The sequence below is a fragment of the Pantherophis guttatus genome, chromosome 18, assembly GCF_059756535.1.
Source record: "Pantherophis guttatus breed Tessera chromosome 18, ASM5975653v1, whole genome shotgun sequence".
NCBI lineage: Eukaryota > Metazoa > Chordata > Lepidosauria > Squamata > Colubridae > Pantherophis > Pantherophis guttatus.
The window spans coordinates 5167753-5193520 of NC_142080.1; the positions used below are offsets into that span (position 1 = coordinate 5167753).

Below are 25768 nucleotides of genomic sequence, written 5' to 3' on the forward strand. Positions count from 1 at the left end.
GAATGAAAATAATTTTTTTTTTAAAAAAATCTTTAAAAAGGATTGCTCGCTTATTATGGTTTCCTAGGAAAGTAAAAGGGACCCGGTGGCTCAGTGGCTAAGACGCTGAGCTTGTTGATCGCAAGGTCGGCAGTTTGACGGTTCGAATACCTAGTGCCGCGTTAACGGGGTGAGCTCCCGTGACTTGTCCCAGCTTCTGCCAAGCTAGCAGTTCGAAAGCACGTTAAAAAAAAAAAAAATGCAAGTAGAAAAAATAGGGACCACCTTTGGTGGGAAGGGAACAGCGTTCCGTGCGCCTTTGGCGTTGAGTCCTGCCGGCCACATGACCATGGAGACGTCTTCGGACAGCGCTGGCTCTTCGGCTTAGAAACGGAGATGAGCACTGCCCCCCTAGAGTCGGGAACGACTAGCACGTATGTGCGAGGGGAACCTTTACCTTTACCTTTAGGTAAAGGTTAGGTAAACCTTAACATACAATAGTAATAGCAATACATTCTCAAAAGACCACTGTAAAGGTTGTTGAACATAGGGTACAGATCTGTAGTCTGTAATCTCTAGTCTGTAGAGATTCTCAGTCATCCAGGTAATGGTGTCCCAAAGGTTCTTTTTCAGGAGGCAACTGGAGTTTCTTGCTTTTTTCGTTTTGTTTTTTGAAGACGTTTCGCTTCCCATCCAAGAAGCTTCTTCAGCTCTGACACAGCGAACTTGTGGATGGTTAGAACGAAGGTCTCGGCTTCGTGGGTGAAATCCAGGTGCGTCTCGCCTTCTTTTTCCTTCTCTTCTTCCCTCCCTATCTCTCCACTCCTCCCATTTTTCCTTTCCTCTCCTCTTTTCTTTGTTCGTCTCTTCCACCCTCTTTTCTTTTTTCCTTCTCTTCTTCCCTTCCTTCCTTTCCCATCTCTCCCCTCCGATCATTTTCCTTCCTCCATTTCCCTCCTTCTCTCCTTTCTATGTTCCTTCTTTCCTCCCTCTTTCCTTCCTATTTCTTCTCCTTCACTTCTTCCCTGCCTTCCTCGTCACCCTCCCGTCTCCCTCCTTCCTTCCTTCCTCTCTCTCCCCTTCCTCCCTCTCCTCTTTCTCTCCTCCCTCTCTCCCCTCTCGGTGTATTCCTTCCCTCCTTCCTTTCTTCCCATCTCATCCAAGAAGCTTCTTCAGATCTGACAGGATAGTGGGGAATGGAAGGCTCTGCAAGGAATATCAATCCTTCCATTGCCCGCTGCTGAAGCTTCTTGAATGAGAAGCGAAATGTCTTCAAAAGAAAAAAAAACAAAAACAAAACAGTCCAGTTACCTCCTGAAAAAAGCAACTTTGGGGCACCGACTTTCCGAACGAAATCCGGTTTTTCTGACCAAGAGCCTTGAAACAGGCGCTTTGGCAGAAAAAAAAAGGAAGCATTTGATCCATTATTTTCCTTTAGCATTAAAACAAGCCTCAAGGTGAGTTCAAACCACAACAGGCGAGATTTCACAGCATTTTTATTTTTGAATTCTCCATCTTTTTATCAAAACACTCGAGTCAGTAAAAGCTTTTACCTGCGGATGTCATGGCAATCAAGGAAGGGATAGAAAAGATTTCGGTGCGCGTGTGTTTGAGTGCGTGTATGTGTTAAGGAATTTTCTTTTTGTATTTTTTTTAACTAAAAGCTCCGTTCTGTGCCTTTTTTCTTTTTTTCGCTTGGCAAACACGTATTAAGGGAGAAACCAGCCAGAATCAGGAATGTTAATCCACAGACACCAACGGATAATCATTTTTAAAAAAAAACAAAAAACAAATCACATAACGAAAGCTGCTGGCTTGTAGGCAAGAGAGAAACCCGAAGGGAGGGAAGGAGGCAGAGCAGCTAAAAACGAATTTTTTTAAAAAAAAATTTTTCCAGCCCTTCCAGCAGGCAGATGCACCCATGGCTTCTCCCTTTCCTGCAAGGAAGGGGGGTCCTTCTCTAGCAGCTCATGCCCCCCCCCATGCGATTCCCCCACCCCATTTTTCCTTGGTCCCCGTGAAGGACAGCCATTTCTCACTTCCGCACAAGCTTAAATCTGGTAACTAAACAACAACACAACATCTCTCTTTTTTTTTAATCATCACATGATCTGTCTGGTCTGCCTTCCCCGCCCAAAATTTTAAAAAAAATCGCCATAAATAGAAGTGACAGTGATTCACTGGCACCTAAGTCACTTCCCTCCCTTGGAAAACAGAAAATTCCCTCCCCAACCCGCCAGTCTGGGAAAAAACAACCCTCAAGGATTTAGCAGGAAGATCCTCCTGGGAGGGAGGGGCAGGGATTATCGAGTGAGGTTTTTGTGGTCTGGCTACACACACAACAAGTTCTTGCAAACTGCAAAAGGGTTGGCGTACGGGATTGTGGAGGAAATTGTAGCACATTCGCTGGCCGGCGAGGAAAGGGGTTGAAAAGGCAGTCCTCGCCGACGGTCAATTAAATTTCTGTTTTGAGTTCTCCCCCCACCCCCATGCCCAAATTGGTCCAGAAACCGATTTAAAACTTCAGCCAGAACATGCGGGGAAGAGATAAAGGGGGTGCAGAGAACGAGAGCTAGGCCCACCAATTTTGGAAAAAAGGCAATCTGGGTTTGCATTTTCCAGAAAAATAATTGGAAGGGGAGAGAGAGAGAGGGTGGGTGAGTGCCTTGGCCTCCGGTCCCCCAAGGGAAAACCGGGTTGCCATCCAGCGTCGCCAGGAAAGTCCTCATTTTACAGCCAATATTGCTAAAAGTTGGGAGGGAGGGAAGAAAGGAAGGATGGAGGGAAGAGAGGGAGGAGGAGAGAAAGAGGAGAGGGAGGAAGGGGAGAGAGAGGAAGGAAGGAGAAAGAAGGAGAGAGACGGGAAGGTGGAGGGGAAGGCAGGGAAGAAGTGAAGGAGAAGAAATAGGAAGGAAAGAGGGAGGGAGGAAAGAAGGAACATAGAAAGGAGAGAAGGAGGGAAATGGAGGAAGGAAAAAGATTGGAGGGGAGAGATGGGAAAGGAAGGAAGGGAAGAAGAGAAGGAAAAAAGAAGAGGGTGGAAGAGACGAACAAAGAAAGAGGAGAGGACGAGGGAAGGAAAAATGGGAGGAGTGGAGAGATAGGGAGGGACGAAGAGAAGGAAAAAAAGGAATGAAGAAAGGAAGGGGAGAGAGGAAGAAAGTAGGAAGGAGAAAGACAGACGGGAGGGACTGAAGGGAAGGGAAGGGGGAGGAAGAGAAGGATAAAAAGGCCAGGGGGAGGAAGGGTAGGGAAGGGAAGGGAAGGGAAGGGAAGGAAAGGAAAGGAAAGGAAAGGAAAGGAAAGGAAAGGAAAGGAAAGGAAAGGAAAGGAAAGGAAAGGAAAGGAAAGGAAAGAGGGAGGAAAGGAAAGAGGGAGGAAGAGAAGGATAAAAAGGCCAGAGGGAGGAAGGGAAGGGAAGGGAAGGGAAGGGAAGGGAAGGGAAAGATATCCCTCTTCCATTTCATGCCTTCTGAACTGGGACACTGGACCTGAGATACAGTTGGCAGCGGGGAGCTTCCAGATCTATCTACCCAAAGGATTGGGGGGGGGGAGATAGGATCCTGACCTAGAGCTCCTCAACCCCGCACCCCCAACATCTCCCTGCCCCTCTGCCCAGATAATTCTTGTCTCCCCCGCCCCCCTCCCGCCTCGTGCCATTATCGTAGCGAGATGCTCCAGTCTTCTCCGACATTCACGGCGGGCTTCCGGATGGTTAGAACGGAGGTCTCAGCTTCGTGGGTGAAATCCAGGCGCGTCTCGCCTGCTCCTGGACAGTTGGAAGTGGGAAGGGGCGGGGGGGGGGGGGGGGAGAAGAGAAGAGAGAGACAGTAAGTCTGAGTAAGAATAATAGAGTTGGAAGGGACCTTGGGGGTCCCAGAGACTCTATACCAGCGGTGGCTAACCTTTTTGCCATCGCGTGTCAAAAGTGAGGGAGCGTGGGGGGGGAGGTGTCACGCATGTGCCGAGACTCATAATTCTATGCGCCCTGCCCCCCCTACGCATGTGTGCACGATTCCCTCGCACCCCTCCCGCTTTTGCCACACGATGGCACGGTGGGCCACAGTAGGCCCATTTTTCACTCTCCCCAGCCTCCAGAACTTTTTTTTTTTTTTTTTTTTAAATTTGATTTATATGCCGCCCTTCTCCAGAGACTCAGGGCGGCTTACGATGTGCTCAGCAATAGCCTTCATCCTTTTGTATATTTATACAAAGTCAGCTTATTGCCCCCACAAACTGGGTCCTCATTTCACCTACCTTAGAAAGGATGGAAGGCTGAGTCAACCTTGAGCCTTGGCGAGATTTGAACCCTGCAGTAATTGCAGGCAGCTGGTCTTAATAAGCTTAATAACAGGGTGCCTTAAACCCCTGTACTACCAAGGCTCTTTTCTAGGAGTTTGGGGAGGGCAAAAACGGCCTTCCCCACAGGCCCATTTGCAGACTTCCGATGGGACCGTTTCCGGCCTCCGGGGAGTGGGTGGGCGGGTAAGGCCGTTTTCGCCCTCCCCAGACTCCTAGAAAGGTTCTAGAGCCTGGGAAGGGCGAAAAACAGGCCTTCCAGTTCCACCAGAAGTCGGCAAACAGGTCGTTTCCGGCCTCTTGAGGGTCTCCGGTGGGGGGAGGCTGTTTTTGCCCTCCCCAGGTTCCTAGAAAGCCTCTGGAGCCTGGGAAGAGCGAAAAACAGGCCTCCTCCCCCACCCCAGAGGCCAGAAACAGCCTGTTTCCTAACTTCCAGTGGCCCCAGAAGGCCCGAAAATCAGCCGGCTGGCACCAGAGTTGAGCTCGCGTGCCCACAGGTTCGCCTATCACAGCTCTATACCATGCCATACAAATGGTTGCCCAATCTCTTCCTGGAAACCTTCAGCGTTGGACATTCACAACTTCTGGTGGCAAACTGTTCCACTGATTAATCGTTCTCCCTGTTAGGAACTTTCTCCTTAATCTCAGATTGCTCCTCTCCCCGATAAATTTCCGTCCGTTGCTTCTTGTCCTGCCTTCTGGTGCTTTGGAGAACAGGTTGACTCCTCTCTTCTTTGTGAAATATTGGAAGGCTGCTATCATGTCACCCCTAGGCGTTCTCTTCGTTAGACTAGTTCCCACAAGCTCCAGGATATCACAGAATGGTTCACCCAACTGGCTAAACCTGGTTCCTGATTTCTAGGGTCACGAAACACCATGTACAACCCCGCCCCCCCCCAATCAAACAGGGTTTGCCCATACAAAACTGCCAAAAAGCCAACTGTCTTCCAAGCTCATTGTCCGATCTCTTCTTGAAAACCTCCACGACTTCTAGTGGCAAGCTGTTCCACTGGTTAATTGTCCTCACTGTCAGGACATTCCTCCTTAGTTCTAGGTTGCTCCTCTACCTTGATTAGCTTCTATCCGGGGAAGGAAATCATTTGCCATTTCCATCCAAAGGGAAATAGGAAAACATGGTGTAACTTTGGGCCCTCCCACCACCAACTCACCGGGTTGTTTGAGGAAGACGGCCCCTGGTTTTCCCGCTCCGAGGATCACCACCCGTTCGATCCAGGCCGGGGTTTCAAACCTGCCTTTTGGGTCTGCCGAGCTGAAATGAAATTGGGGAAATCAGCCGGAAGAAAAGGGGGTGCTAGGTGATGAAGGGGGGAGGGAGAAGAGGAGAGAGAGAGAGAAAAAAAATAATAAAAGTTCCTAGACTGGGTACCTGGCCGTCAGCACGTTGCCAGAGAAACGGAAGAGGCGGTGCAGGTATTCTCCTTTCGTCTCGAAATTATACGTGTGTCCGTCGTCAACGAAAAGTTCCCCTTGGGCGGTTCCCTGGAGTGATTGAGAAAAGCAGAAAGTCAAATGATTGGACTCGGGACAGGCTAGTGACAATAAAGTTATTCTATTTTATTCTATATTCTGTTCTCTATATTCTGTTCTCTTCTAATTCTCTTCTATATTCTATTTTTCACTTTCCACTTTCTATTCTGTTCTGTTCTATATTCTACATTCTATCCTAACTATATTCCATTTTCCATTCTATCCTATCCTATCCTATCCTATCCTATCCTATCCTAACTATATTCCATTTTCCATCCTATCCTATCCTATCCTATCCTATCCTATCCTATCCTATCCTATCCTATCCTATCCTAACTATATTCCATTTTCCATTCTATCCTATCCTATCCTATCCTATCCTATCCTATCCTATCCTAACTATATTCCATTTTCCATCCTATCCTATCCTATCCTATCCTATCCTATCCTATCCTATCCTATCCTATCCTATCCTATCCTATCCTAACTATATTCCATTTTCCATTCTATCCTATCCTATCCTATCCTATCCTATCCTATCCTATCCTATCCTATCCTATCCTAACTATATTCCATTTTCCATTCTATCCTATCCTATCCTATCCTATCCTATCCTATCCTATCCTAACTATATTCCATTTTCCATCCTATCCTATCCTATCCTATCCTATCCTATCCTATCCTATCCTATCCTATCCTATCCTATCCTATCCTAACTATATTCCATTTTCCATTCTATCCTATCCTATCCTATCCTATCCTATCCTATCCTATCCTATCCTATCCTATCCTAACTATATTCCATTTTCCATTCTATCCTATCCTATCCTATCCTATCCTATCCTATCCTATCCTAACTATATTCCATTTTCCATCCTATCCTATCCTATCCTATCCTATCCTATCCTATCCTATCCTATCCTATCCTATCCTATCCTAGCTATATTCTATTTTCCATTTTCCATTTTATCCTATCCTATCCTATATTGTATTATTTTCCACATTCCACTTTCCACTTTCTATTCCAAATTCCAAATTCCAAATTCCAGATTCCAAATCTATCCTATCCTATCCTATCCTATCCTATCCTATCCTATCCTATCCTATCCTATCCTATCCTATCCTATCCTAACTATATTCTATTTTCCATTTTCCATTCTATCCTATCCTATCCTATATTGTATTATTTTCCACATTCCACTTTCCACTTTCTATTCCAAATTCCAAATTCCAAATTCCAAATTCCAAATTCCAAATTCCAGATCTATTCTATTCTATTCTATTCTATTCTATTCTATTCTATTCTATTCTATTCTATTCTATTCTATTCTATTCTATTCTATTCCTATTCCTATTTTTCCTATTCCTATTCCTATTCCTATTCCATTCCTTGACCTGCCACCATTCTTTTAGTAACCTTTTAAAAGTTCCAACAGCACGGAAAAAGTAGCTTACAACCGGTTCTCATATTTATGACCGTCCATCACAACCTCTCCATGGCAACGTGATCAAAATCTGTGCCCTGGGCAGCTAGGCATGAGTTGCGCTTATCTTTGGGACCCTTTTGGTCACTATTGCGAAGCGAACCCCTGCGGTCGTTCATCAAAGCACGAGGTCGTTAAGCGAATCCGGCTTCCTCCATCGACTTTTGCGGGTTGGAAGCCGGCTGGGAAGATCATTGCCAACGGCAACGACGTCACCTACGTCCTTCTACGACCGTCGTAAACGTAAGGCCCGGTGGCCAACACACCCTAACTTTTGATTCCTGCGATCGTGGAGATACCGTGATGGTTGTAAGTCTGAGGACTGGTTGTAGATGACCTTTTCAGGGCCTCTGAACGGTGGCTTAACACCTGTTCGTAAGTTGAGGACTAACCTGCGTGCATCTCCAGTGGACCGGATCAAATCCCTTGCTAGAGGGCCTGGCAAGGATAATAACATCCTTGATGGTATTATATCCCAACTGATCGTCGTAATGCAGCCCCTTTAAACCTCTCCATCCCCCTCTCCGCATCTCACCTGAGGCCCCAAAGCCACGTAGAGCGTGTATGGGTCGTTCTGCATGCAGTCCGAAGAACGGCGGACACGCTCCTTGCGAGCCACGATGCTGCCCCCACGCTGGTAAACGGGAATCTTTGGGAACGGATAAACGGGTTAGAGTCGAGGATTACCTGTATTGATCCGAACCGCTTTGGTTCCCGATTTCCCATTTGTGACAGGTTGGCTGAGTATATTTTGGAGGTCTGCATTCATTCATTCATTCATTCATTCATTCATTCATTCATTCATTCATTCTTTATTTATTTATTTATTTATTTATTTAATTATTTAATTATTTAATTATTTAATTATTTAATTAATTTATTAAATTTATATACCGCCCTTCTCCCGAAGGACTCAGGGAGCAAAAGACAAAAGCAAAAAAAAAAGCAAAAAAGCCAAAGACAAAAACCCAAAATACAAAATTTAAAAGCAACTTAAAATAAATTAAATGGTTTGGCCCAACCGTTTAAATACCCCATTAAAATTCAGGTTAAAATTAAACAATTTAAAAAATTTAAAAATTAGGCCAGCCCGGCTTGGTGAAATAAGAAAGTCTTGAGGGCCCGGCGAAAAGTTCGTAGGATCCAGGATCGTCCGTATCTGCTCCCACAGAGAAAGCTCTCCCCCTGGGGGCCGCCAGTCGACATTGTTTGACTGACGGCACCCCGAGGAGCCCCTCTCTGTGGGCGCGTACTGGCCGGTAGGAGGCTCTCGGCGGCAGAAGGCAGTCTCGTAGATATCCAGGTCCTAAGCCATGGAGCGCTCTAAAGGTGGTAACCAATACCTTGAATTGCACCCGAAAGACCACCGGAAGCCAGTGCAGCTCGCGCAGGAGAGGTGTTACATGGGAGCGCCATGACGCATTGGGGGTTGGGTGGGTGGGAAGGTTGGCTTTGAAAAAAATCACACCCACCCACCGCCTCGGCTGTTTGCGAGGGGGCCGTGCCTTAATCTGACCCCCCAAATCTCGGACTTACGCTGCTCATGGTGACCGTCAAATAAAACGTCTGTGGGGCGTGGAGTTTCTGGTGGGTGTGGACGTCGTACCAAACCTGCCAAGAGAAAAATTGTTTATGTTAGCGAAATTCTACAACTTTCTATTAGGTGAAGACAGGGCAGAAGGAATAGCCAGAAATCAATTAAATATTTGGGGAAAAAACATTGGTTATAGATTAAATTTCAATGACTGGGAGGAGGCCTGGAACAGAAACTACAATCTGACTAAATCAGCAACCTACAGGGAGAACCATTATAAAATTTTCCGTAGATGGTATCTAGCGCCAGCTAGACTAGCAAAAATATTTCCCAGCGCTTCGGCAACATGTTGGAAGTGTGGAAAGGAGGTTGGCACCTTCTATCATATGTGGTGGTCCTGTCCCGAGACAAAAAAGTTTTGGATAAAAATACGAAACTGGTTACGAGTAATAGTGGAAGAAGAAATAGAATTATCCCCTGAAATCTTTTTACTAGGAATGATCGGAGATGGATTTTCTAAAGATAAGATACATCTTATAATACATGTCATAACAGCAGCCAGGTTAATTTTTGCAAAATACTGGAAGGACAAACAAACCCCTCCAGAGGTAATAATAATAAACAAAATCTTAGAATGCGCAGGAATGGCAAAATTAACAATGATGCGAACTCAAAATTCAGTGCAGTATGGGAAAGGTGGTACAAATGGTGGAATAATAGAACGAGATTGTAAGGTTATGTCTATTTTCAATAATGGTAGATTCGAATGTATTCGATATGTATATAATGTACATAACGTAAATATGTAATTACACGACACCTCAGATGTTAACAGAGATTTGATGTTTTTTTAAATTTTAAAACCAATAAAGTATATATATATATTTTTTTTAAAAAATTGTTTATAGAGGATTTGGATGAGCCGGATCGACGGGGTGGGGTGGGGGTGGGGACACCCAATTTGGCAGGACGTCTGTTTGAAACTGGGCCAAGCCGCCGTTGTAAAGCTGTGCTTCCCTTTAAAGAGGCCAAAAAAAACACCACAATAATTTTTTGGAGGGATGACAAACTTCTCTTTCCGACAGCTTGTTTTTAGAAGATAAACTTGCGGTTTGTAACCGTTGTGCTTAAAGCGCACCCGGGGGCTAAAAAAATACAACAAAACGGTTTATTCCAAGATTATGCAATTGCTCTAAAACCTTCGGTGAGGGAGAAAGTTTTTCTCGATAGGGATATGCCTATAATACTCTTCTTTTCAAGGGAATTTTTTATTTATTATTTATTTATTTTATTTATTTTTTCCCCCCTCAGCCAATTGTAACATTGAGAGCGAGCGCCATTCCGGTGTAGAGGTTAAAGTGCTGGCCTATGAACTAGGAGATTGTGAGTTCTAGTCCCGCCTTAGGTATGAAAACGGCTGGGTGACTTTGGGCCAATCACCAGGAGACGGTGAATTATAGTCCCATTTTAGGTATGAAAACAGCTGGGTGACTTTGAGCCAATCACCAGGAGACGGTGAGTTCTAGTCCCGTCTTAGGTATGAAAATGGCTCGGTGACTTTGAGACAATCACCAGGAGATGGTGAGTTCTAGTCCAGTTTTAGGCATGAAAACGGATGGGTGACTTTGGGCCAATCACCAGGAGATGGTGAATTACAGTCCCATCTTAGGTATGAAAACGGCTGGGTGACCTTGAGCCAATCACCAGGAGACGGTGAATTATAGTCCCGTCTTAGGTATGAAAACGGCTGGGTGACCTTGAGCCAATCACCAGGAGAAGGTGAGTTCTAGTCCCATCTTAGGTATGAAAACAGCTGGGTGACTTTTGTCAATTCTCTTAGGCCAGCCCACCTCACACGGTTGTTGTTGTGTGGAAAATAGAAGGAGGACCGAATATTAGGAATGTTCACTGCTTTGAGTTACTTCAACAATAACGAAGGGATAACAATCTAATAAGTAAATAGCTCAATCCAAAGTCAACCGTCATACTTACTTCTCCTTTACCAGGTAAGTAGATCTGTACACCCCGCGCTCCTTGAGCAGTTACCGGATGAACCAACAATGCATCGCCTGTAAAGGAGACGATCAATGAGATCTAGAAACTTGAACGAGCTGCTTTTCGCATTTCAAAAACTAGTCAAATTCTAGCATCATCTTCATCACCCCAAATTACTGCCTGTCATTATTTCCAGCCATACAATTGCAGAGTCCTTGACTTATGACCGTAATTGAGCCCAGAATTAAGGTTCTTAAGTTGGAGCAGTCATTAAGCAGGTCAGCAAAGGGCCATGCTCAATTTTACAAACTTTGTTTTTGTGGCAGACATTAAACAAATATCGTGCTTGTTATAAATAAATCCGTTATAGCCAATAAGGGGTGCTGATAGGTTTTTTTTTTGCTGGAAACCGAAAATGCTAATTTCCGGTTTAAAACAACGAAAATTGTGGTTATGTGACTGTGGGAAGCTCTGAATGGGATCAGGAAGTAGGATTTCATCTTTGTCCTTCCTGGTTTTCTTTCTTTCTTTCTTTCTTTCTTTCTTTCTTTCTTTCTTTCTTTCTTTCTTTCTTTCTTTCTTTCTTTCTTTTTCTTTCTTCTTTCTCTTCCTTCCTTCCTTTCTCTTCCTTCCTTCCTTCCTTCCTTCCTTTCTCTCTCTCTTTCTTCCTTCCTTCCTTCCTTCCTCCCTCCCTCCCTCCCTCCCTCCCTCCCTCCCTCCCTCCCTCCCTCTCTCTCTCACACACACACACACATGAAAAACTCACCAAGCAGATATTCATCATCAATGGGGTACAAGGTAGGATCTTGGGGATATTCGACCCAGAGGGGTCTGTCAGAGAGCAAAAAGCAAGAATTAACATGGTCGAAATAAGAAAATATCGCACAACACCATGGCTAGACTGAGAAATGATGCCAAACTAGGATTAGAACTTCAATTCCCAGAAACCCCCAGCCTGCATACTTTAAAGATGGGTAGACTTTAATTCCCACAATTCCACAGTCTGCATGATTTAAGATGGATGGACTTCCACTCCCAGAATTCCCTTCTACCCGCTTTAAGACTGGCAAGTCTTTTAAGATTTAAGGCTTTAATTCCCTGAATCCCCCAGTGTGCATGCTTTAAAATGGATGGACTTCAACTCCCAGAATCCCCCAGCCTGCATGCTTTAAGATGGGTGGACTTCAACTCCCAGAATCCCCCAGTGTGCATGCTTTAAGATGGCTGGACTTCAACTCCCAGAATCCCCCAGCCTGCATGCTTTAAAATGGGTGGAATTCCACTCCCAGAATCCTCCAACCAACATGCTTTAAGAGGAGTGGACTTCAACTCCCAGAATTCCCCAGTGTGCATGCTTTAAGATGGGTGGAATTCCACTCCCAGAATCCCCCAGTGTGCATGCTTTAAGATGGGTGGAATTCCACTCCCAGAATCCCCCAGCCTGCATGCTTTAAAATGGGTGGACTTCAACTCCCAGAATCCCCCAGCCTGCATGCTTTAAAATGGGTGGACTTCAACTCCCAGAATCCCCCAACCAACATGCTTTAAGAGGAGTGGACTTCAACTCCCAGAATTCCCCAGCCTGCATGCTTTAAGATGGGTGGACTTCAACTCCCAGAATCCTCCAGCCAGCATGCTTTAAGATGGGAGGACTTCAACTCCCAGAATTCCCTAGCCAAAACGGCTCAATGCAAAATACGGAACCGAATCAGGGTCCCTCCATCCCTTCCTCTTCCCGGCCCTTCCAACTCACCTCATAACCGGCTTGCCAGTCCGGTAAGACTGATAGAAGAGGGTATACCAGAAGGGAAGCAGAGCGTAACGCTCGCGGATGGCCTCCCGGATCAGAGCTTTGTTCTCGTCGCCGAAAAGCCAGGGTTCCCGGTGGATGGTGTCCACGTGCGCGTGGGCCCGGAAGAAGGGCTGATAGGCTCCGGCTTGGTACCAACGCACCAGCAACTCCGGCTCCGGATTTTTAAAGAAGCCACCCACGTCAGCTAAAAGCAGCAGGAAGAAGAAATGGTTTAATAGGGAGAAAATTGGACATTTAAATGGTCTGGGATGGTCCAGGTAATCCTCGACTTACAACAGCTCGTTTAGTGACCGTTCGAAGTTACGACGGCCTTAAAAAAAAAAGGAACTTAGGGCCGTTTTATCACCCTTATGACCGTTGCAGCCTTCCCCGTGGTCACACGTGATCCGAATTCAGACTCTTGGCAACGGACTCGTTTTTATGACGGTCGCGGTGTCCCCAGAGTCATGCCATCCCCTTTTGCGACCAACAGGCAGCAAAATGCATGCTTGCTGTCTGAAGAAGCCAAGGATAGCGGATGTGATTTCACTGAGCTATGGCTGCAGTTTGAGAAACTTGGTTGAAAAGTTTTAAAAAGTTTTCCAAACATTTCCCCTTCCCCCTCCCTCCTCCCCTTCCAGCCCTCCCCTCCCCCCCACTAACATAAGCTAATTATCTATAGCCTCCTATCCCCCTTTTGAACTTTTTTTTTTATTTAATAGTTTTTATTAATAATAAAAAGAAAAAACAAAACCAACATAAATACATTGAAACAACATACAAAACGAACACACATCAATTCAGTCCAATGACTGACTCTTAGAAGATATTACAACGGTGGGTTATTTTTCATATTTCTATTTGTATCAATATCTACAGTCCCCTATTTACTTAGTTATATATGTACATATATAGTTGACTCCTTATTTACTTCTATGCATTTCTATTAAATAGTCGAAAGTCATCTTTATATTCCTATTTTTGCCTCCAGCCAGCTGTACCATCTTTGCCATACTAAATAGTAATCAGTATCATCTTTCTCTTGTATTTCTTTTGTGAGCTTATCCAATTCTGCACATTTTGTAATTTTAGCTATTATTTTGTCTTCTGTGGGTAGCTGTTCAGATTTCCAATGTTGGGCAAAGAGTATACGTGCTGCTGTGAGGATATGGATAATCAGATATTTTATTTCTTTGGTATATTGTGCTGTGATTATTCCCAATAAAAAGGTTTCCGGCCTCATTTCCGCCCCTTTTGAACTTTTAACTCCCCTTTTACTAAACTAAATTTAAGTATTTTATAAAATCTCTCTAATCATTCATAAGCTATTTGAAATTTTTTAGTCCGATATTTGCCTTGAATATAATCAATCCATCTTTTCCATTCTAACATATATTTCTCATTTGAGTGGTCCTTTAGATAAGCCGAAATTTTCGCCATTTCTGCTAAATTTACTACTTTTAATGCCCATTCTTGAATAGTAGGTAAATCTACCTTCTTCCAGTACTGCGCCACCAAGAGTCTTGCTGCAGTTATTAAGTTAAGAGCCTTGATAGTACAGTGGTCTACGCACCCTGTTATTAACACAGCTGCCTGCAATTTCTGCTGGTTCGAATCTCTCCAAGGCTCAAGGTTGACTCAGCCTTCCATCCTTTCTAAGGTAGGTAAAATGAGGACCCAGTTTGTGGGGGCAATAAGCTGACTTTGTATAAAATATACAAAAGTATGAAGGCTATTGCTTAGCGCATTGTAAGCCGCCCTGAGTCTCCAGAGAAGGGCGGCATATAAATCAAAATTTAAAAATAAATAAATAAATAAATAAATAAAAAGTTCAGAATCAAATTAGTCTCTATAGCCGTACAATCTGTAATTATACCTAACAAAAACAACTGTGGAGTAAACTTTATCCTTTTTTTTTTTAGAATATTTTGAATAATCTACCATATTTTTATCCAAAATGCTTTAACTTTTTTACAGGTCCACCAAACATGAAAATAGGTAGCATCAACACAATCACATCTCCCAACATTTAGGTTGTGAATCTTCAACCGGGTATTTTCCTACGTAAACCAAGTTCTTGGTTTATAAATATATATTATAAACATATAATTCTTCTCCTTTTTCCTGAAGTACAGGGGTCTCCATGTGACCAGGGCCTGATTTTCCTAACGAAGTCAGGTGTTAAATCTATCGTGCCTGATTTTACGACCTTTATGCTCACATTGATTAACCAGTTGTTAAGTGAATCACAAGGTCATAAAGCAACTTCCCGACTTCCCTCGTGGATTTTCCTCATCATAAAATGGAATTAGAAGGTCTCAAAATGATGAAAACACGACACACACACACACACCCATCCTAAATCCATCTCTACTGCCGAGCGCCCAAATTTTGATCGGGGAACGGTGGTAAGATGCCGAAGCGGTTGTGAGGGCGAGGAGGGCCAGTCGACTTTTCACAGCGCCGTTTAAAAATGCAAAACTGTCGCTAAACGAATGGTCGCTAAGTCAAGGACGACCCGCTACGCACAGGCCCCCTGCTTACCTCCGCAGAAAGAGATGCCCACTAAACTCAGGCTCAGGCACATGGGGATGGAGATCTTTAGGTGGTCCCACTCGGCTGCGTTGTCTCCTGTCCACACAGCTCCTGTGAAGGACAGCAATCACAAACTGTAACAACAACGTTGGTGAACTGCCGTCTCTGAGAGAAATTTTGACAACTGACTCAACGCCATTATCTCTTCTACTGTTCTGAGTTAGGCTTCCTTAGAAATTAAACAGCACAAACTTTAGTCCCGGCAAACCTCTGTAATTCATACGGCTGTAAATGACTTTCATTTACGGTCCGCAAAGCTTGATAAACAGTCTTTCAGAGGAAGGTTATCAACACCCACCTTATCTCCTGTGGAAGGCTGCCAGAGAGCTAATTTCCAGATGCAGGGCAAGGCCAAACTTGGCACAGAGTCACAAACAGAACTTTGCCAGAGCTTTTACCGACCAGATGAACTAATTGCTTCCTGCAAAAGCTCACGTCCCGTTCACTCCTCTTTTATGTCTTATGGGAGGAGCCAATCACCTCCAAGCCTTACTCCCAAGTCGACCCTGTTTCCTTAATTGTTCCTGTCTCCTGGCAGCTCTGCACATGCGCACAGTGGGAACAGGCTCCCGCTGTTCTTCTGCCTTGCTAATGTCAGACTCCGGAGACTCCGGAGGCAGCAAAGAACTACCAGATGGTCTTGGCCCTCTCTCTGCCTCCAACGCAGAGCCCTCATCCGAGCCTTCCCCAGACTCCAGGACTGGCCCACGTTCCTCCCCAACCTCCTCACTGTCTGAATCTGCTGCCAGCTCTGCTGGCCGCTGGCGGACCATAATACCTTCCCAGCGTCCTTACAAACTTGGGGGCTTGAAGATCTGTCCCTCTCGCGTCTTTGGAAGGACTTTCTCTCTCCCAAGCCCAGCTACTCCATCGCTCGTCTTTATGCGCCCGCCACTAACCGTAACGTTGTGAACCGGCAAAGAAACTCCGAGTCAAGACGAAGGGGCGCTCCGTGCCGCTGGACCGCTGCACCTGGCCCTCTGCGGTGGCCATTTGCTGCCAGGAGGAAGGGAAGAAGAGATGGTTATTCAACGTGTTGGGATCCGGGCTCAACCCCAACGGGGTCTAGTGTGCCTGGGGTGGGGTGGGAATGGAGATTTTGCAGTATCCTTCCTCTGCCAAGCCCACCAAGCCACGCCACGCCCAAGCCACAGAACCGGTAGTAAAAAAAAATTTTGGATTTCACCACCGGCGTGAAACTATAAAGAAGGAAGAAAGTTTTTTTTTTTCCTCTCTCTCTCTCTCTGTTTAAGGCGGGAGATTGAGGTCGCCCAAGTTTTGCTTTGATCAAAAATAATCAGTAGCCTCGTCTTCAGAGTCCCGTTCAGATTGATTCAGATTCTGAGCTGCACAAACCTCACAGGAATGACACTCACCACGTAGAAGCCGTAGAGGTTGTGGACGTCGCGATGCTCCCAGCCCCCGTGGTGGACGGCGTCCTTGTACATGGTGACCTCGGGACCGTTGAAGACCGAAGGTTCGTTCATGTCATTCCAAGTGTAAAGGTTCTCCATGGAGCCCTGGGGGGATTAAAGGAAAAGCGAGTGACAGGGAGACGCCGAAGAGTAGAAAGAAGGTCAGAAATAAACCAGGAATAAAACCCCTACCTCGTATTGGTCGTAAGCGAACATGCTGGACCACCAGGAGCGCATCTGGGGGTTGGTGAAATCCGGATAGCCCGCTGAACCTGAGTACCAGGAGACAAGAGAAACGACTTAATGGTGAGCTGTTGTGAACAGAACGGAATGAATATTGTCAGTTTCATCAAAAAAAAAAAAAAAGCACAACAAAGAATGTTCTTGCTGCGCAAACTCAGGAAGCTCAAACTTTGCCCTAAGAGCTGCTGATCCAGTTCTACAAAGGAATTATTGAGTCTGTCATCTGCACCTCTATCACTGTCTTGTTTGGCTCTGCAACCCAACAAGACAGACAGAGACTTCGGAGGATCATTAGAACTGCAGAAAAAAGCCATGGCTACCAACCTGCCTTCCATGGAGGACCTGTATACTGCAGGGGTCAAAAAGAGGGCTGGGAGAATATCTACAGGCCCCTCGCATCCTGGACATCAACTGTTTCAACTCCTACCCTCAAAACGACACTATAGAGCACTGCACACCAGAACAACTAGACACAAGGACAGTTTTTTCCTCAAACGCCATCACTCTGCTTAACAACTAATTCCCTCAACACTGTCAAATAATTTACTATGACTGTATTACTATTATTCTTCTCTTCCTTGCTGGTATCTTTCCCACTTACTACTATAACCATGTTGCTTGTATCTCTCAATTATATTGTTTTTATTTGTTTCTTAGTACGATTTGATAGCTTATTAGTAACCTTTGCATCTTTTTATTCCTGACGAATGTATTTTATTCTCCTTATGTACACTGAGACCTTGTCTGTCCAATCACACTTGGCCAATAAAGAATTCTATTCTATTCTATTCTATTCTATTCTATTCTATTCTATTCTATTCTATTCTATTCTATTCTATTCTATTCTATTCCAATCCAATTTTATATACTGTATATTCTATTCTATTCTATTCTATTCTATTCTATTCTGTTCTATTCTATTCTATTCCAATCCAATTTTATATACTGTATATTCCATTCCATTCCATTCCATTCCATTCTAATTTTATATATATTCTATTCCATTCCATTCCATTCCATTCCATTCTAATTTTAAATATTTTCTATTCTTTTCCATTCCATTCCATTCTAATTTTATATCTATTCTATTCTATTCTATTCTATTCTATTCTATTCTATTCTATTCTATTCTATTCTATTCTATTCTATTCTATTCTATTCTATTCTAATTTTATATATATTCTATTCCATTCCATTCCATTCCATTCCATTCCATTCCATTCCATTCCATTCCATTCCATTCCATTCCAATTTTAAATATTTTCTATTCTTTTCCATTCCATTCCATTCTAATTTTATATCCTATCCTATCCTATCCTATCCTATCCTATCCTATCCTATCCCATCCCATCCCATCCCATCCCATTCCTATTCCTATTCCTATTCTATTCTGGGCAAGATTATGGTAATAAAGAAAATATTAGAATGTGCCAAATTGGGCAGATTAATGATGGAACTTAAAAGATAAAGGGGAAACAGAGTATTACTCAACATGGGACTTATTGTATAAATGATTAGATAACAGGTGCAGAGATTATAAACTTAATAACAAAAGAAATCCTTCGTCCTTCTTTTCCTTCAACTGGACGGACCCAATTCCCGCAACCTGTCCTTCGTATGATTTAGCCTCAAAGCCCCCTAATCTTCTTTGTCGCTTTTCTCTATATTTCTTTCCAGGGCTATCAACATCTGGATGCATCCTAGAATTTTTTTGTTTTTTTCCTCACCTGGCCAGCACCAGCCTTCATAATCATTCCCATCCTTGGTCTTGACGTAGAAGTCCCGGGAGCGAATTTCATTGTGGATTCGGTAGCCGGTGTCGACTTTGATGTGTGGATCTACAATACTCACCATCTGGAAGGTCAAGGACGAATAACATAGATTGGGGTGATGGCACTTAAGCGGTAGCATTAATATACCCATCTAGTTCAGAAGTGGGCAACTCTGGCTCTTTTATGACATGACACCCCACAGACAGCCCTGAGTTAATAAGCCACACAACAAAACTCTTTGAAGTTAAAGCTGGCAGCAACCCAGTGGCTAGCTGCCAATTCAGACTTTACTCACACAAAGCAAAGGTTAGACTGCCAGCATTCCGATAAAACAGTCAACAATACAAGGATTAGTCCAAATGCAGTCCGATAAAGCAGGCAAAGTCCAGTAACGCAGAGATCATGGAGTATTTCCAGTTTTTGCTCATCACAAACTGAACCGGCCACCACACCCACATTTATACCCTGTGGGGTGTGGTCCAGTGACTCAGCTAATCTCTGGCACGCCTTCCCTTCTGCTGCGTGCGCTTCTCCCTGCGCCTCTGTCGCGGGTCCAGCCAGCACTTATCTCCTTCGTCGCTGTCCACCTGTGGCTGCGGGGACGTGCTTGGCTCTGAGCCTATCGTTTCGCCTTCGGTGTCCTCCGGAGGCATTGCCGGAGAGGAGGGTCCTGGAGAGGGAGGCCTTGCCAACTCCTCCCCCTCACTCTCAGAGTCTGCATCTGTTGATAGCCCAGGCTCAGGCAATGGAGCCACAACACTAGTTTAGGTTCTAGATCATGGCCGTGCCAGGACTATCCAAATTGTGGGGCCCAGTGGTGCTCTCTGAGCTTGGTTGTTTCCAGGGGTGGGCTGCTGGGGGGTTCGCAGCTAAGATTCTATGCAGTTCGGAGAACCCCCAAATGCCACTCCTGACTGGCCCCGCCCACCCCACTCCGCCCCTTCCAGGAGTCCTCACGCGGCCCGCTTTGGATGCAGGAAAGTGCAGGGTGCGCGCGGAGGTTCGGGGAGGGCGACAAAGGGGCCTATTGGAAGTTCGGGAAGGCCAGAAACGGGCCCCCATTTCCGGCTTCCAGAGCCTGGGGATGCCGCTTTCGCCCACCCGGAGTCTCAAGAAAAGCCTCCGGAGCCTGGGGAGGGCAAAAACAACCTCACACACACAGGAAACCAACTAGCCACGCCCACCATGGCCACGCCCACCCAGCCACCGGCCAGAGAGCCCCTTGCTAAAATGTTTGAAGCCCAATCCCTGGCTGCTTCCTTGCAAGCGTCTCATGACCCAACTAAGCTGCATCATCAGTGCCAAAAGGAATGGGATCTGCAGAGGAAGAGGAGGAATCAGAAAACAAGAGAGTTGGGTGTCTTCTAATTCAATTCCCCTATTCAAGCAGGAGATCCTATACCGTTTCAGAGAAGGAGGCTGCCTAATCTGCTCTTAAAAACCTCCAGCGATGGAAGCACCCACAATTTCAGAGGATGAGGAGGAGGACTATGAGGTCCTTGGTGCTCTCTGAGCTTGGTGGTTTTCTTGCAGACGTTTCATGACCCAACTAGGTAACATCATCAGTGGTACAAGGAAGGTTTTATTTTTTTTTTGACTGCAAACGCTCCTTCTAGCACTGATGAAGTTACCTAATTGGGTCATGAAACGTCTACAAAGTTTCATGCTCAGAGAGCACCAGGGAGCCCTCATTTCGACCCTGAGCTCCAAATATTTTCTTTTATTGGTTAAAACCTTAAAAAAATTCACACAAAACTAGCTAGCGGAGGCATCGGTGCATAAATCTGCTATTGTGTGGTTTTTATTTAGCTGAACTTCTACACGGGAGCTGCTTGTGACCATCTTCCCCCATTTCCCAGAACAGGCAATGATCCTTTGAGAGCATCTTAGCTAAAATAAGGGAGGGCGAATTCTTGGTCAAAGCCAGCTGGCCCTTCCTTACGTCATGGGGGTTATGGGGGTACAGGCTTTGCAGACCCCCCACATGTACGATTTTTAGGTATACACCCAGTCCAAAAACTACCTTAAAGGGACCATAAAGGGATCTAGTCAGTCCCATGCTCTCTGCCAGGATTTTTCCTTCCTGTATTTTCTGTTTTTTTTTTTGAACCCGTGAGATCTCTCAAAAACGAAGCACCCCCTTATGGTCTGAGTCTGGATCCTTTTGTGATTTATTACACATGTAAAGCCTTTTGAACCCATTCCTCCATATTTTAATTAAGTCTTTCAATTAAACAGTTCAATTAATTGTTTGGATGAAGCAGGGGGTTGGACTAGAAGACCTCCAAGGTCCCTTTCCTATTATTCTATCTTCTAAGAGCTAAACTCCCCTTCATGGGGCCTAAGACTGGATCCTTTTAGGATTCCTTGCACAGTGAAAACCCTTTTTTAACCCACTCGACTCAATTTAGCAGCCGTTCCTGGCCTAAGACTGGCTTTCAACCTGTAATAAATGGGCGTTGAAAGCCTTTTTTTAACCCACTCCTCAATTTAGCCTTCCTTCCTACCCAGAAACTGGATCCATTTTATGATCTGTTAGGCAAGTAGGAGTGTTTTTCACCCGTGCAGAGCAACTGGCTGATCCGTTCACCTATCTGCCCATCAAATATCATTTGCACCCATGTGCAAAAGGGTGGAAATAGGGCACCGCTCTAAAGTGAGAGGCAGAGAGCGCAGCCAGATCTCTGGAGCAAAGGACCCATCAGAGGATCCCTCTGCATGCCAAGGAGCTTTCGATCTGTTTTTTGACCCGTGAGATTCCTCCCAGGGGGAGGTGCACCGTTCCTGGAGGTACTGCAATACCAGGCCGATGCTTGGAGTGGACGGAGCAAGCCCCTATTCCATCTCCCAGTTCCAAAAATCCATTTAATATGTAGTCCTCAAATAGAGGACATATCAGATATTAAACTGATAAGAACAGATACTACACTTGATCTTAGCCAAAAGGCCGAGAAGCGATACTGGAGCTAGGCAGACGGTGGCCGAGACTCCCGTCCGGAGGCTCCTCCAGATTTCGGGGAGCGCGACTGGGTGGCAAAGAGATCCCAGGGGATCAATTCTTCCCAGTTCTTTGTCAGGGCTGGACTGCAACAGCATCTCCAGTGGGGCGATTTGGGGGTGAAAATGGGGGTTTCTCTCCCCTCTGCGCGTTTCCCATCATGCCAGCTGGCTGTCCGGGTGGCGATTGGTGGATGATTTGCATAGAGTGAGTCACCCTTTCCGTCACTTTCCTCCCCTGTCATTCCTCAGCTGGCCGAGGGGGGCACTAGCACCCACCACCACCTGCAAAAGGGGCCAGGAGGGCAGAGATGGGCTGGGACTCCAAAGCTCTGCTATGGCATCTCCTGGACAGGACCCACCAGCTCAGCATGATGGGCCCAGATGTCCTCTTGCACCCCCCTTGGCAGTTGCGTTTGGGCATCAAACTGGGGCTTCAGTCCCGGACATCCATGCCACCTACGTGGCTCAGAGGGGTCCTGAATTACAGATGATGGACGGGTTGCAGTAGGATGTATTTGGGGAGGGAAGAGAAAGGAGGAAGGAAAAAAGGACACACACACAGAGAAAGAAAAATAAAGAGGGAGGGAGGAAGGGAGGGAAGGAAGGAAGGAAGGAAGGAAAGACAGGGAGGGAGGGAGGAAGGGATGGAAGAGGGAAGAATGAAAAAGGGAGGGACGGAGGAAGGGAGGGAGGAAAAAGAAGGGAGGGAGGAAAGTGGGAGGAAGGAAGAAAGGAAGAAAGGAAGGAAAAAGAAGGAGGGAGGAAAGAAGGATGGAAGGAAGGAAGGAAAAGGGAGAAAAGAGAGAGGGAGGAAGGGTAAGAAGTCGAAGAAAGGAAGGAAGGAAAAAGAGAGGAAGGAAAGATGGAGAGAGGAAAGAGGGAGGGAGGGAAGAAAAGATGGGAAGGAAGAAGGGAGGGAGAGGAAGAGGAAGGAAGGAAGGAAGGAAGGAAGGAAGGAAGGAAGGAAGGAAGGAAGGAAGGAAGGAAGGAAGGAAGGAAAGACAGGGATGGAGGGAGGAAGGGATGGAAGAGGGAAGAATGAAAAAGGGAGGGACGGAGGAAAAAGAAGGGAGGGAGGAAAGTGGGAGGAAGGAAGAAAGGAAGAAAGGAAGGAAAAAGAAGGAGGGAGGAAAGAAGGATGGAAGGAAGGAAGGAAAAGGGAGAAAAGAGAGAGGGAGGAAGGGTAAGAAGACGAAGAAAGGAAGGAAGGAAAAAGGAAGGAAAAAGGAAGGAAAGATGGAGAGAGGAAAGAGGGAGGGAGGGAAGAAAAGATGGGAAGGAAGGAAAGAAGGGAGGGGGAGGAAGAGAAAAGAAGGAAAGACAAGAGGGTGGGGAGGAGGAAGGAAGGAAGGTTCTAGGAAATACACTGGGTTAATTTGCCGTCCATTCCAAGGGTCCGAATGCTGGGCTCCATTGTGGTCGTAAGTCGGGGACTATCTGTACTGGAACTGCTTTGAGCAAACTTATTTATCCGATTTTTGCCATGATCAGACTTGTCCTAAAACATGGCGTTGTTCCTCTCACTTCAGTCCACCTCGCAAGGTTGTTGTTGTTGTTGTGGGGATAATAGGAAGGAGGTTATTTGTAAAAATAAAGGATGCGTTCGCCCATCAGAGCATCCGGCTCCCCGTTCATCTCATTTGCATCCGTGTGCAAAAGGATGCAAAGAGGGCACCACTCTTAGTTTTAATTAGTTAATTAATTAGAATTGTCTGAATGAAGCAGGGGGTTGGACTAGAAGACCTCCAAGGTCCCTTTCCTATTATTTCTATCTTCTAAGAGCTAAACTCCCCTTCATGGGGCCTAAGACTGGATCCTTTTGTGATTTACTTGCACAGTTAAAACCCTTTTTTAACCCACTCGACTCAATTTAGCACCCCTTCCTGGCCTAAGACTGGCTTTAAACCTGTAATAAATGGGCATTGAAAGCCTTTTTTTAACCCACTCCTCAATTTAGCCTTCCTTCCTACCCAGAAACTGGATCCATTTTATGATCTATTAGGCATTTAAAGCCTTTTCCAGCCACTCATTAGAGCAACTGGCTGATCCGTTCACCTATCTGCCCATCAAATATCATTTGCAACCCATGTGCAAAAGGGTGGAAATAGGGCAGCAGCCTGGTGAGAGGCAGAGAGCGCAGCCAGATCTCTGGAGCAAAGGACCCATCAGAGGATCCCTCTGCATGCCAAGGAGCTTTCGATCTGTTTTTTGACCCGTGAGATTCCTCCCAGGGGGAGGTGCACCGTTCCTGGAGGTACTGCAATACCAGGCCGATGCTTGGAGTGGACGGAGCAAGCCCCTATTCCATCTCCCAGTTCCAAAAATCCATTTAATATGTAGTCCTCAAATAGAGGACATATCAGATATTAAACTGATAAGAACAGATACTACACTTGATCTTAGCCAAAAGGCCGAGAAGCGATACCGGAGCCAGGCGGACGGGGACCGAGACTCCCGTCCGGAGGCTCCTTCAGGTTTCGGGGAGCGCGACAGGGTGGCAAAGAGATCCCAGGGGATCAATTCTTCCCAGTTCTTTCTCAGGGCTAGATCACAACAGCATCTCCAGTGGGGCGATTTGGGGGTGAAAATGGGGTTTTTTTCTCCCCTCTGTGCGTTTCCCATCATGCCAGCTGGCTGTCCGGGTGGCGATTGGTGGATGATTTGCATAGAGTGAGTCACCCTCTCCGTCACTCTCCTCCCCTGTCATTCCTCAGCTGGCCGAGGGGGGCACTAGCATGATCATGATCTATTCTAACCCAACAGCACTGACCAAGTTACTTAGTTCAGTTGAGTCTTGTCATCTGCACCTCTATCACTGTCTGGTTTGGTTCTGCAACCCAACAAGACAGAGACAGACTTCGGAGGATCATTAGAACTGCAGAAAAAAGCCATGGCTACCAACCTGCCTTCCATGGAGGACCTGGATACTGCAGGAGTCAAAAAGAGGGCTGGGAAAATATCTACAGACCCCTCGCATCCTGGACATAAACTGTTTCAACTCCTACCCTCCAAACGACGCTATAGAGCACTGCACACCAGAACAACTAGACACAAGGACAGTTTTTCCTGAACGCCATCACTCTGCTAAACAGATAATTCCCTCAACACGGACAAACTATTCACTAAGTCTGCACTACTATTAATCTTCTCTTCCTTCCTAGTATCTGATCTCTTCCCACTTGTACGACTGTAACCTTGATGCTGGTATCCTTAATTATATTGACTGTTTCCTAATATGATTCGATTGCTTATTTGTACCCTATGACCATCATTAAGTGTTGTCCCTTATGATTCTTGACGAATGTATTTTATTCTCCTTATGTACACTGAGAGCGTAGGCACCAAAGACAAATTCCTTGTGTGTCCAATCACACTTGGCCAATAAAAATTCTATTCTATTCTATTCTATTCTATTCTATTCTATTCTATTCTATTCTATTCTATTCTATTCTATTCTATTCTAATCCTATCCTATATTCTATTCTATTTTCTAGTCTATTCTATTTTCTATTCTATTCTATTTTCTATTCTATTCTATTCTCTATTCCTATTCCTATTCTATTCTAATCCTATCCTATATTCTATTCTCTATTCTATTCTATTCTATTTTCTATTCTATTATTCTATTCTATCCTATATTCTATTCTATTCTATTTTATTTTCTTTTCTATTCTATTTTATTTTCTATTCTATTCTATTTTATTTTCTATTCTATATTCCTATTCTATTCTATTCTATTCTATTCTATTCTATTCTATTCTATTCTATTCTATTCTATTCTATTCTAATCCTATCCTATCCTATCCTATCCTATCCTATCCTATCCTTTTCTATTTCTATTTCTATTTCTATTTCTATTTCTATTTCTATTTCTATTTCTATTTCTATTTCTATTCTGGTCATGAAATGTCTCCAAGAAAACCACCAACCTCAGAGAGCACCAAGGAGGCCACTGTTATTGTTGTCGTTGTCCTCCTCCTCCTCCTCCTCCTCATCTTCCTCCTTATCTTCCTCTTCCTCCTCTCCACAAATCCCACTCTCTTCTAGCCCTGATAATATTCCCTGGTTGGGTCTTGAAACGTGTGCACGAACACCACCAAAGCTCAGAGACCACCAAGGACCCCACAGTTCTCCTCTTCCTCCCACTCCCTTCTAGCACTGATGATGTTACT

General features: G+C 45.1%; 1 protein-coding gene and 2 non-coding genes across 5 annotated transcripts in view; all 3 read right to left on the bottom strand.

Annotated features, from left to right (window-relative positions):
* Positions 1–1458: 1458 nt before the first annotated feature.
* GANAB (glucosidase II alpha subunit) overlaps positions 1459–25768 on the bottom strand; it is a 53919-nt gene continuing 29609 nt past the window's right edge. For 2 of the 3 annotated variants that reach the window (XM_087881107.1, XM_087881106.1), the window contains 13 exons: positions 18552–18678; positions 16774–16853; positions 16543–16686; positions 16066–16162; positions 15116–15217; positions 12533–12776; positions 11546–11610; positions 10777–10853; positions 8787–8861; positions 7786–7899; positions 5666–5778; positions 5448–5548; positions 1459–3748 (listed from right to left, as the gene is read on the bottom strand). In XM_087881107.1, coding sequence (XP_087737233.1) covers positions 3639–3748; positions 5448–5548; positions 5666–5778; positions 7786–7899; positions 8787–8861; positions 10777–10853; positions 11546–11610; positions 12533–12776; positions 15116–15217; positions 16066–16162; positions 16543–16686; positions 16774–16853; positions 18552–18678 — 1449 coding nt within the window. In that variant the 3' untranslated portion in view covers positions 1459–3638. The remainder of the gene's footprint in view (positions 3749–5447; positions 5549–5665; positions 5779–7785; positions 7900–8786; positions 8862–10776; positions 10854–11545; positions 11611–12532; positions 12777–15115; positions 15218–16065; positions 16163–16542; positions 16687–16773; positions 16854–18551; positions 18679–25768) is intronic. The other variant, XM_087881109.1, reaches the window with a different exon arrangement.
* LOC132711224 (U2 spliceosomal RNA) lies at positions 21365–21555 on the bottom strand. The gene has a single exon (XR_009622056.1). It is a non-coding gene; the product is annotated as a U2 spliceosomal RNA (small nuclear RNA).
* On the bottom strand, positions 23829–24019 carry LOC148111524 (U2 spliceosomal RNA). The gene has a single exon (XR_015730466.1). It is a non-coding gene; the product is annotated as a U2 spliceosomal RNA (small nuclear RNA).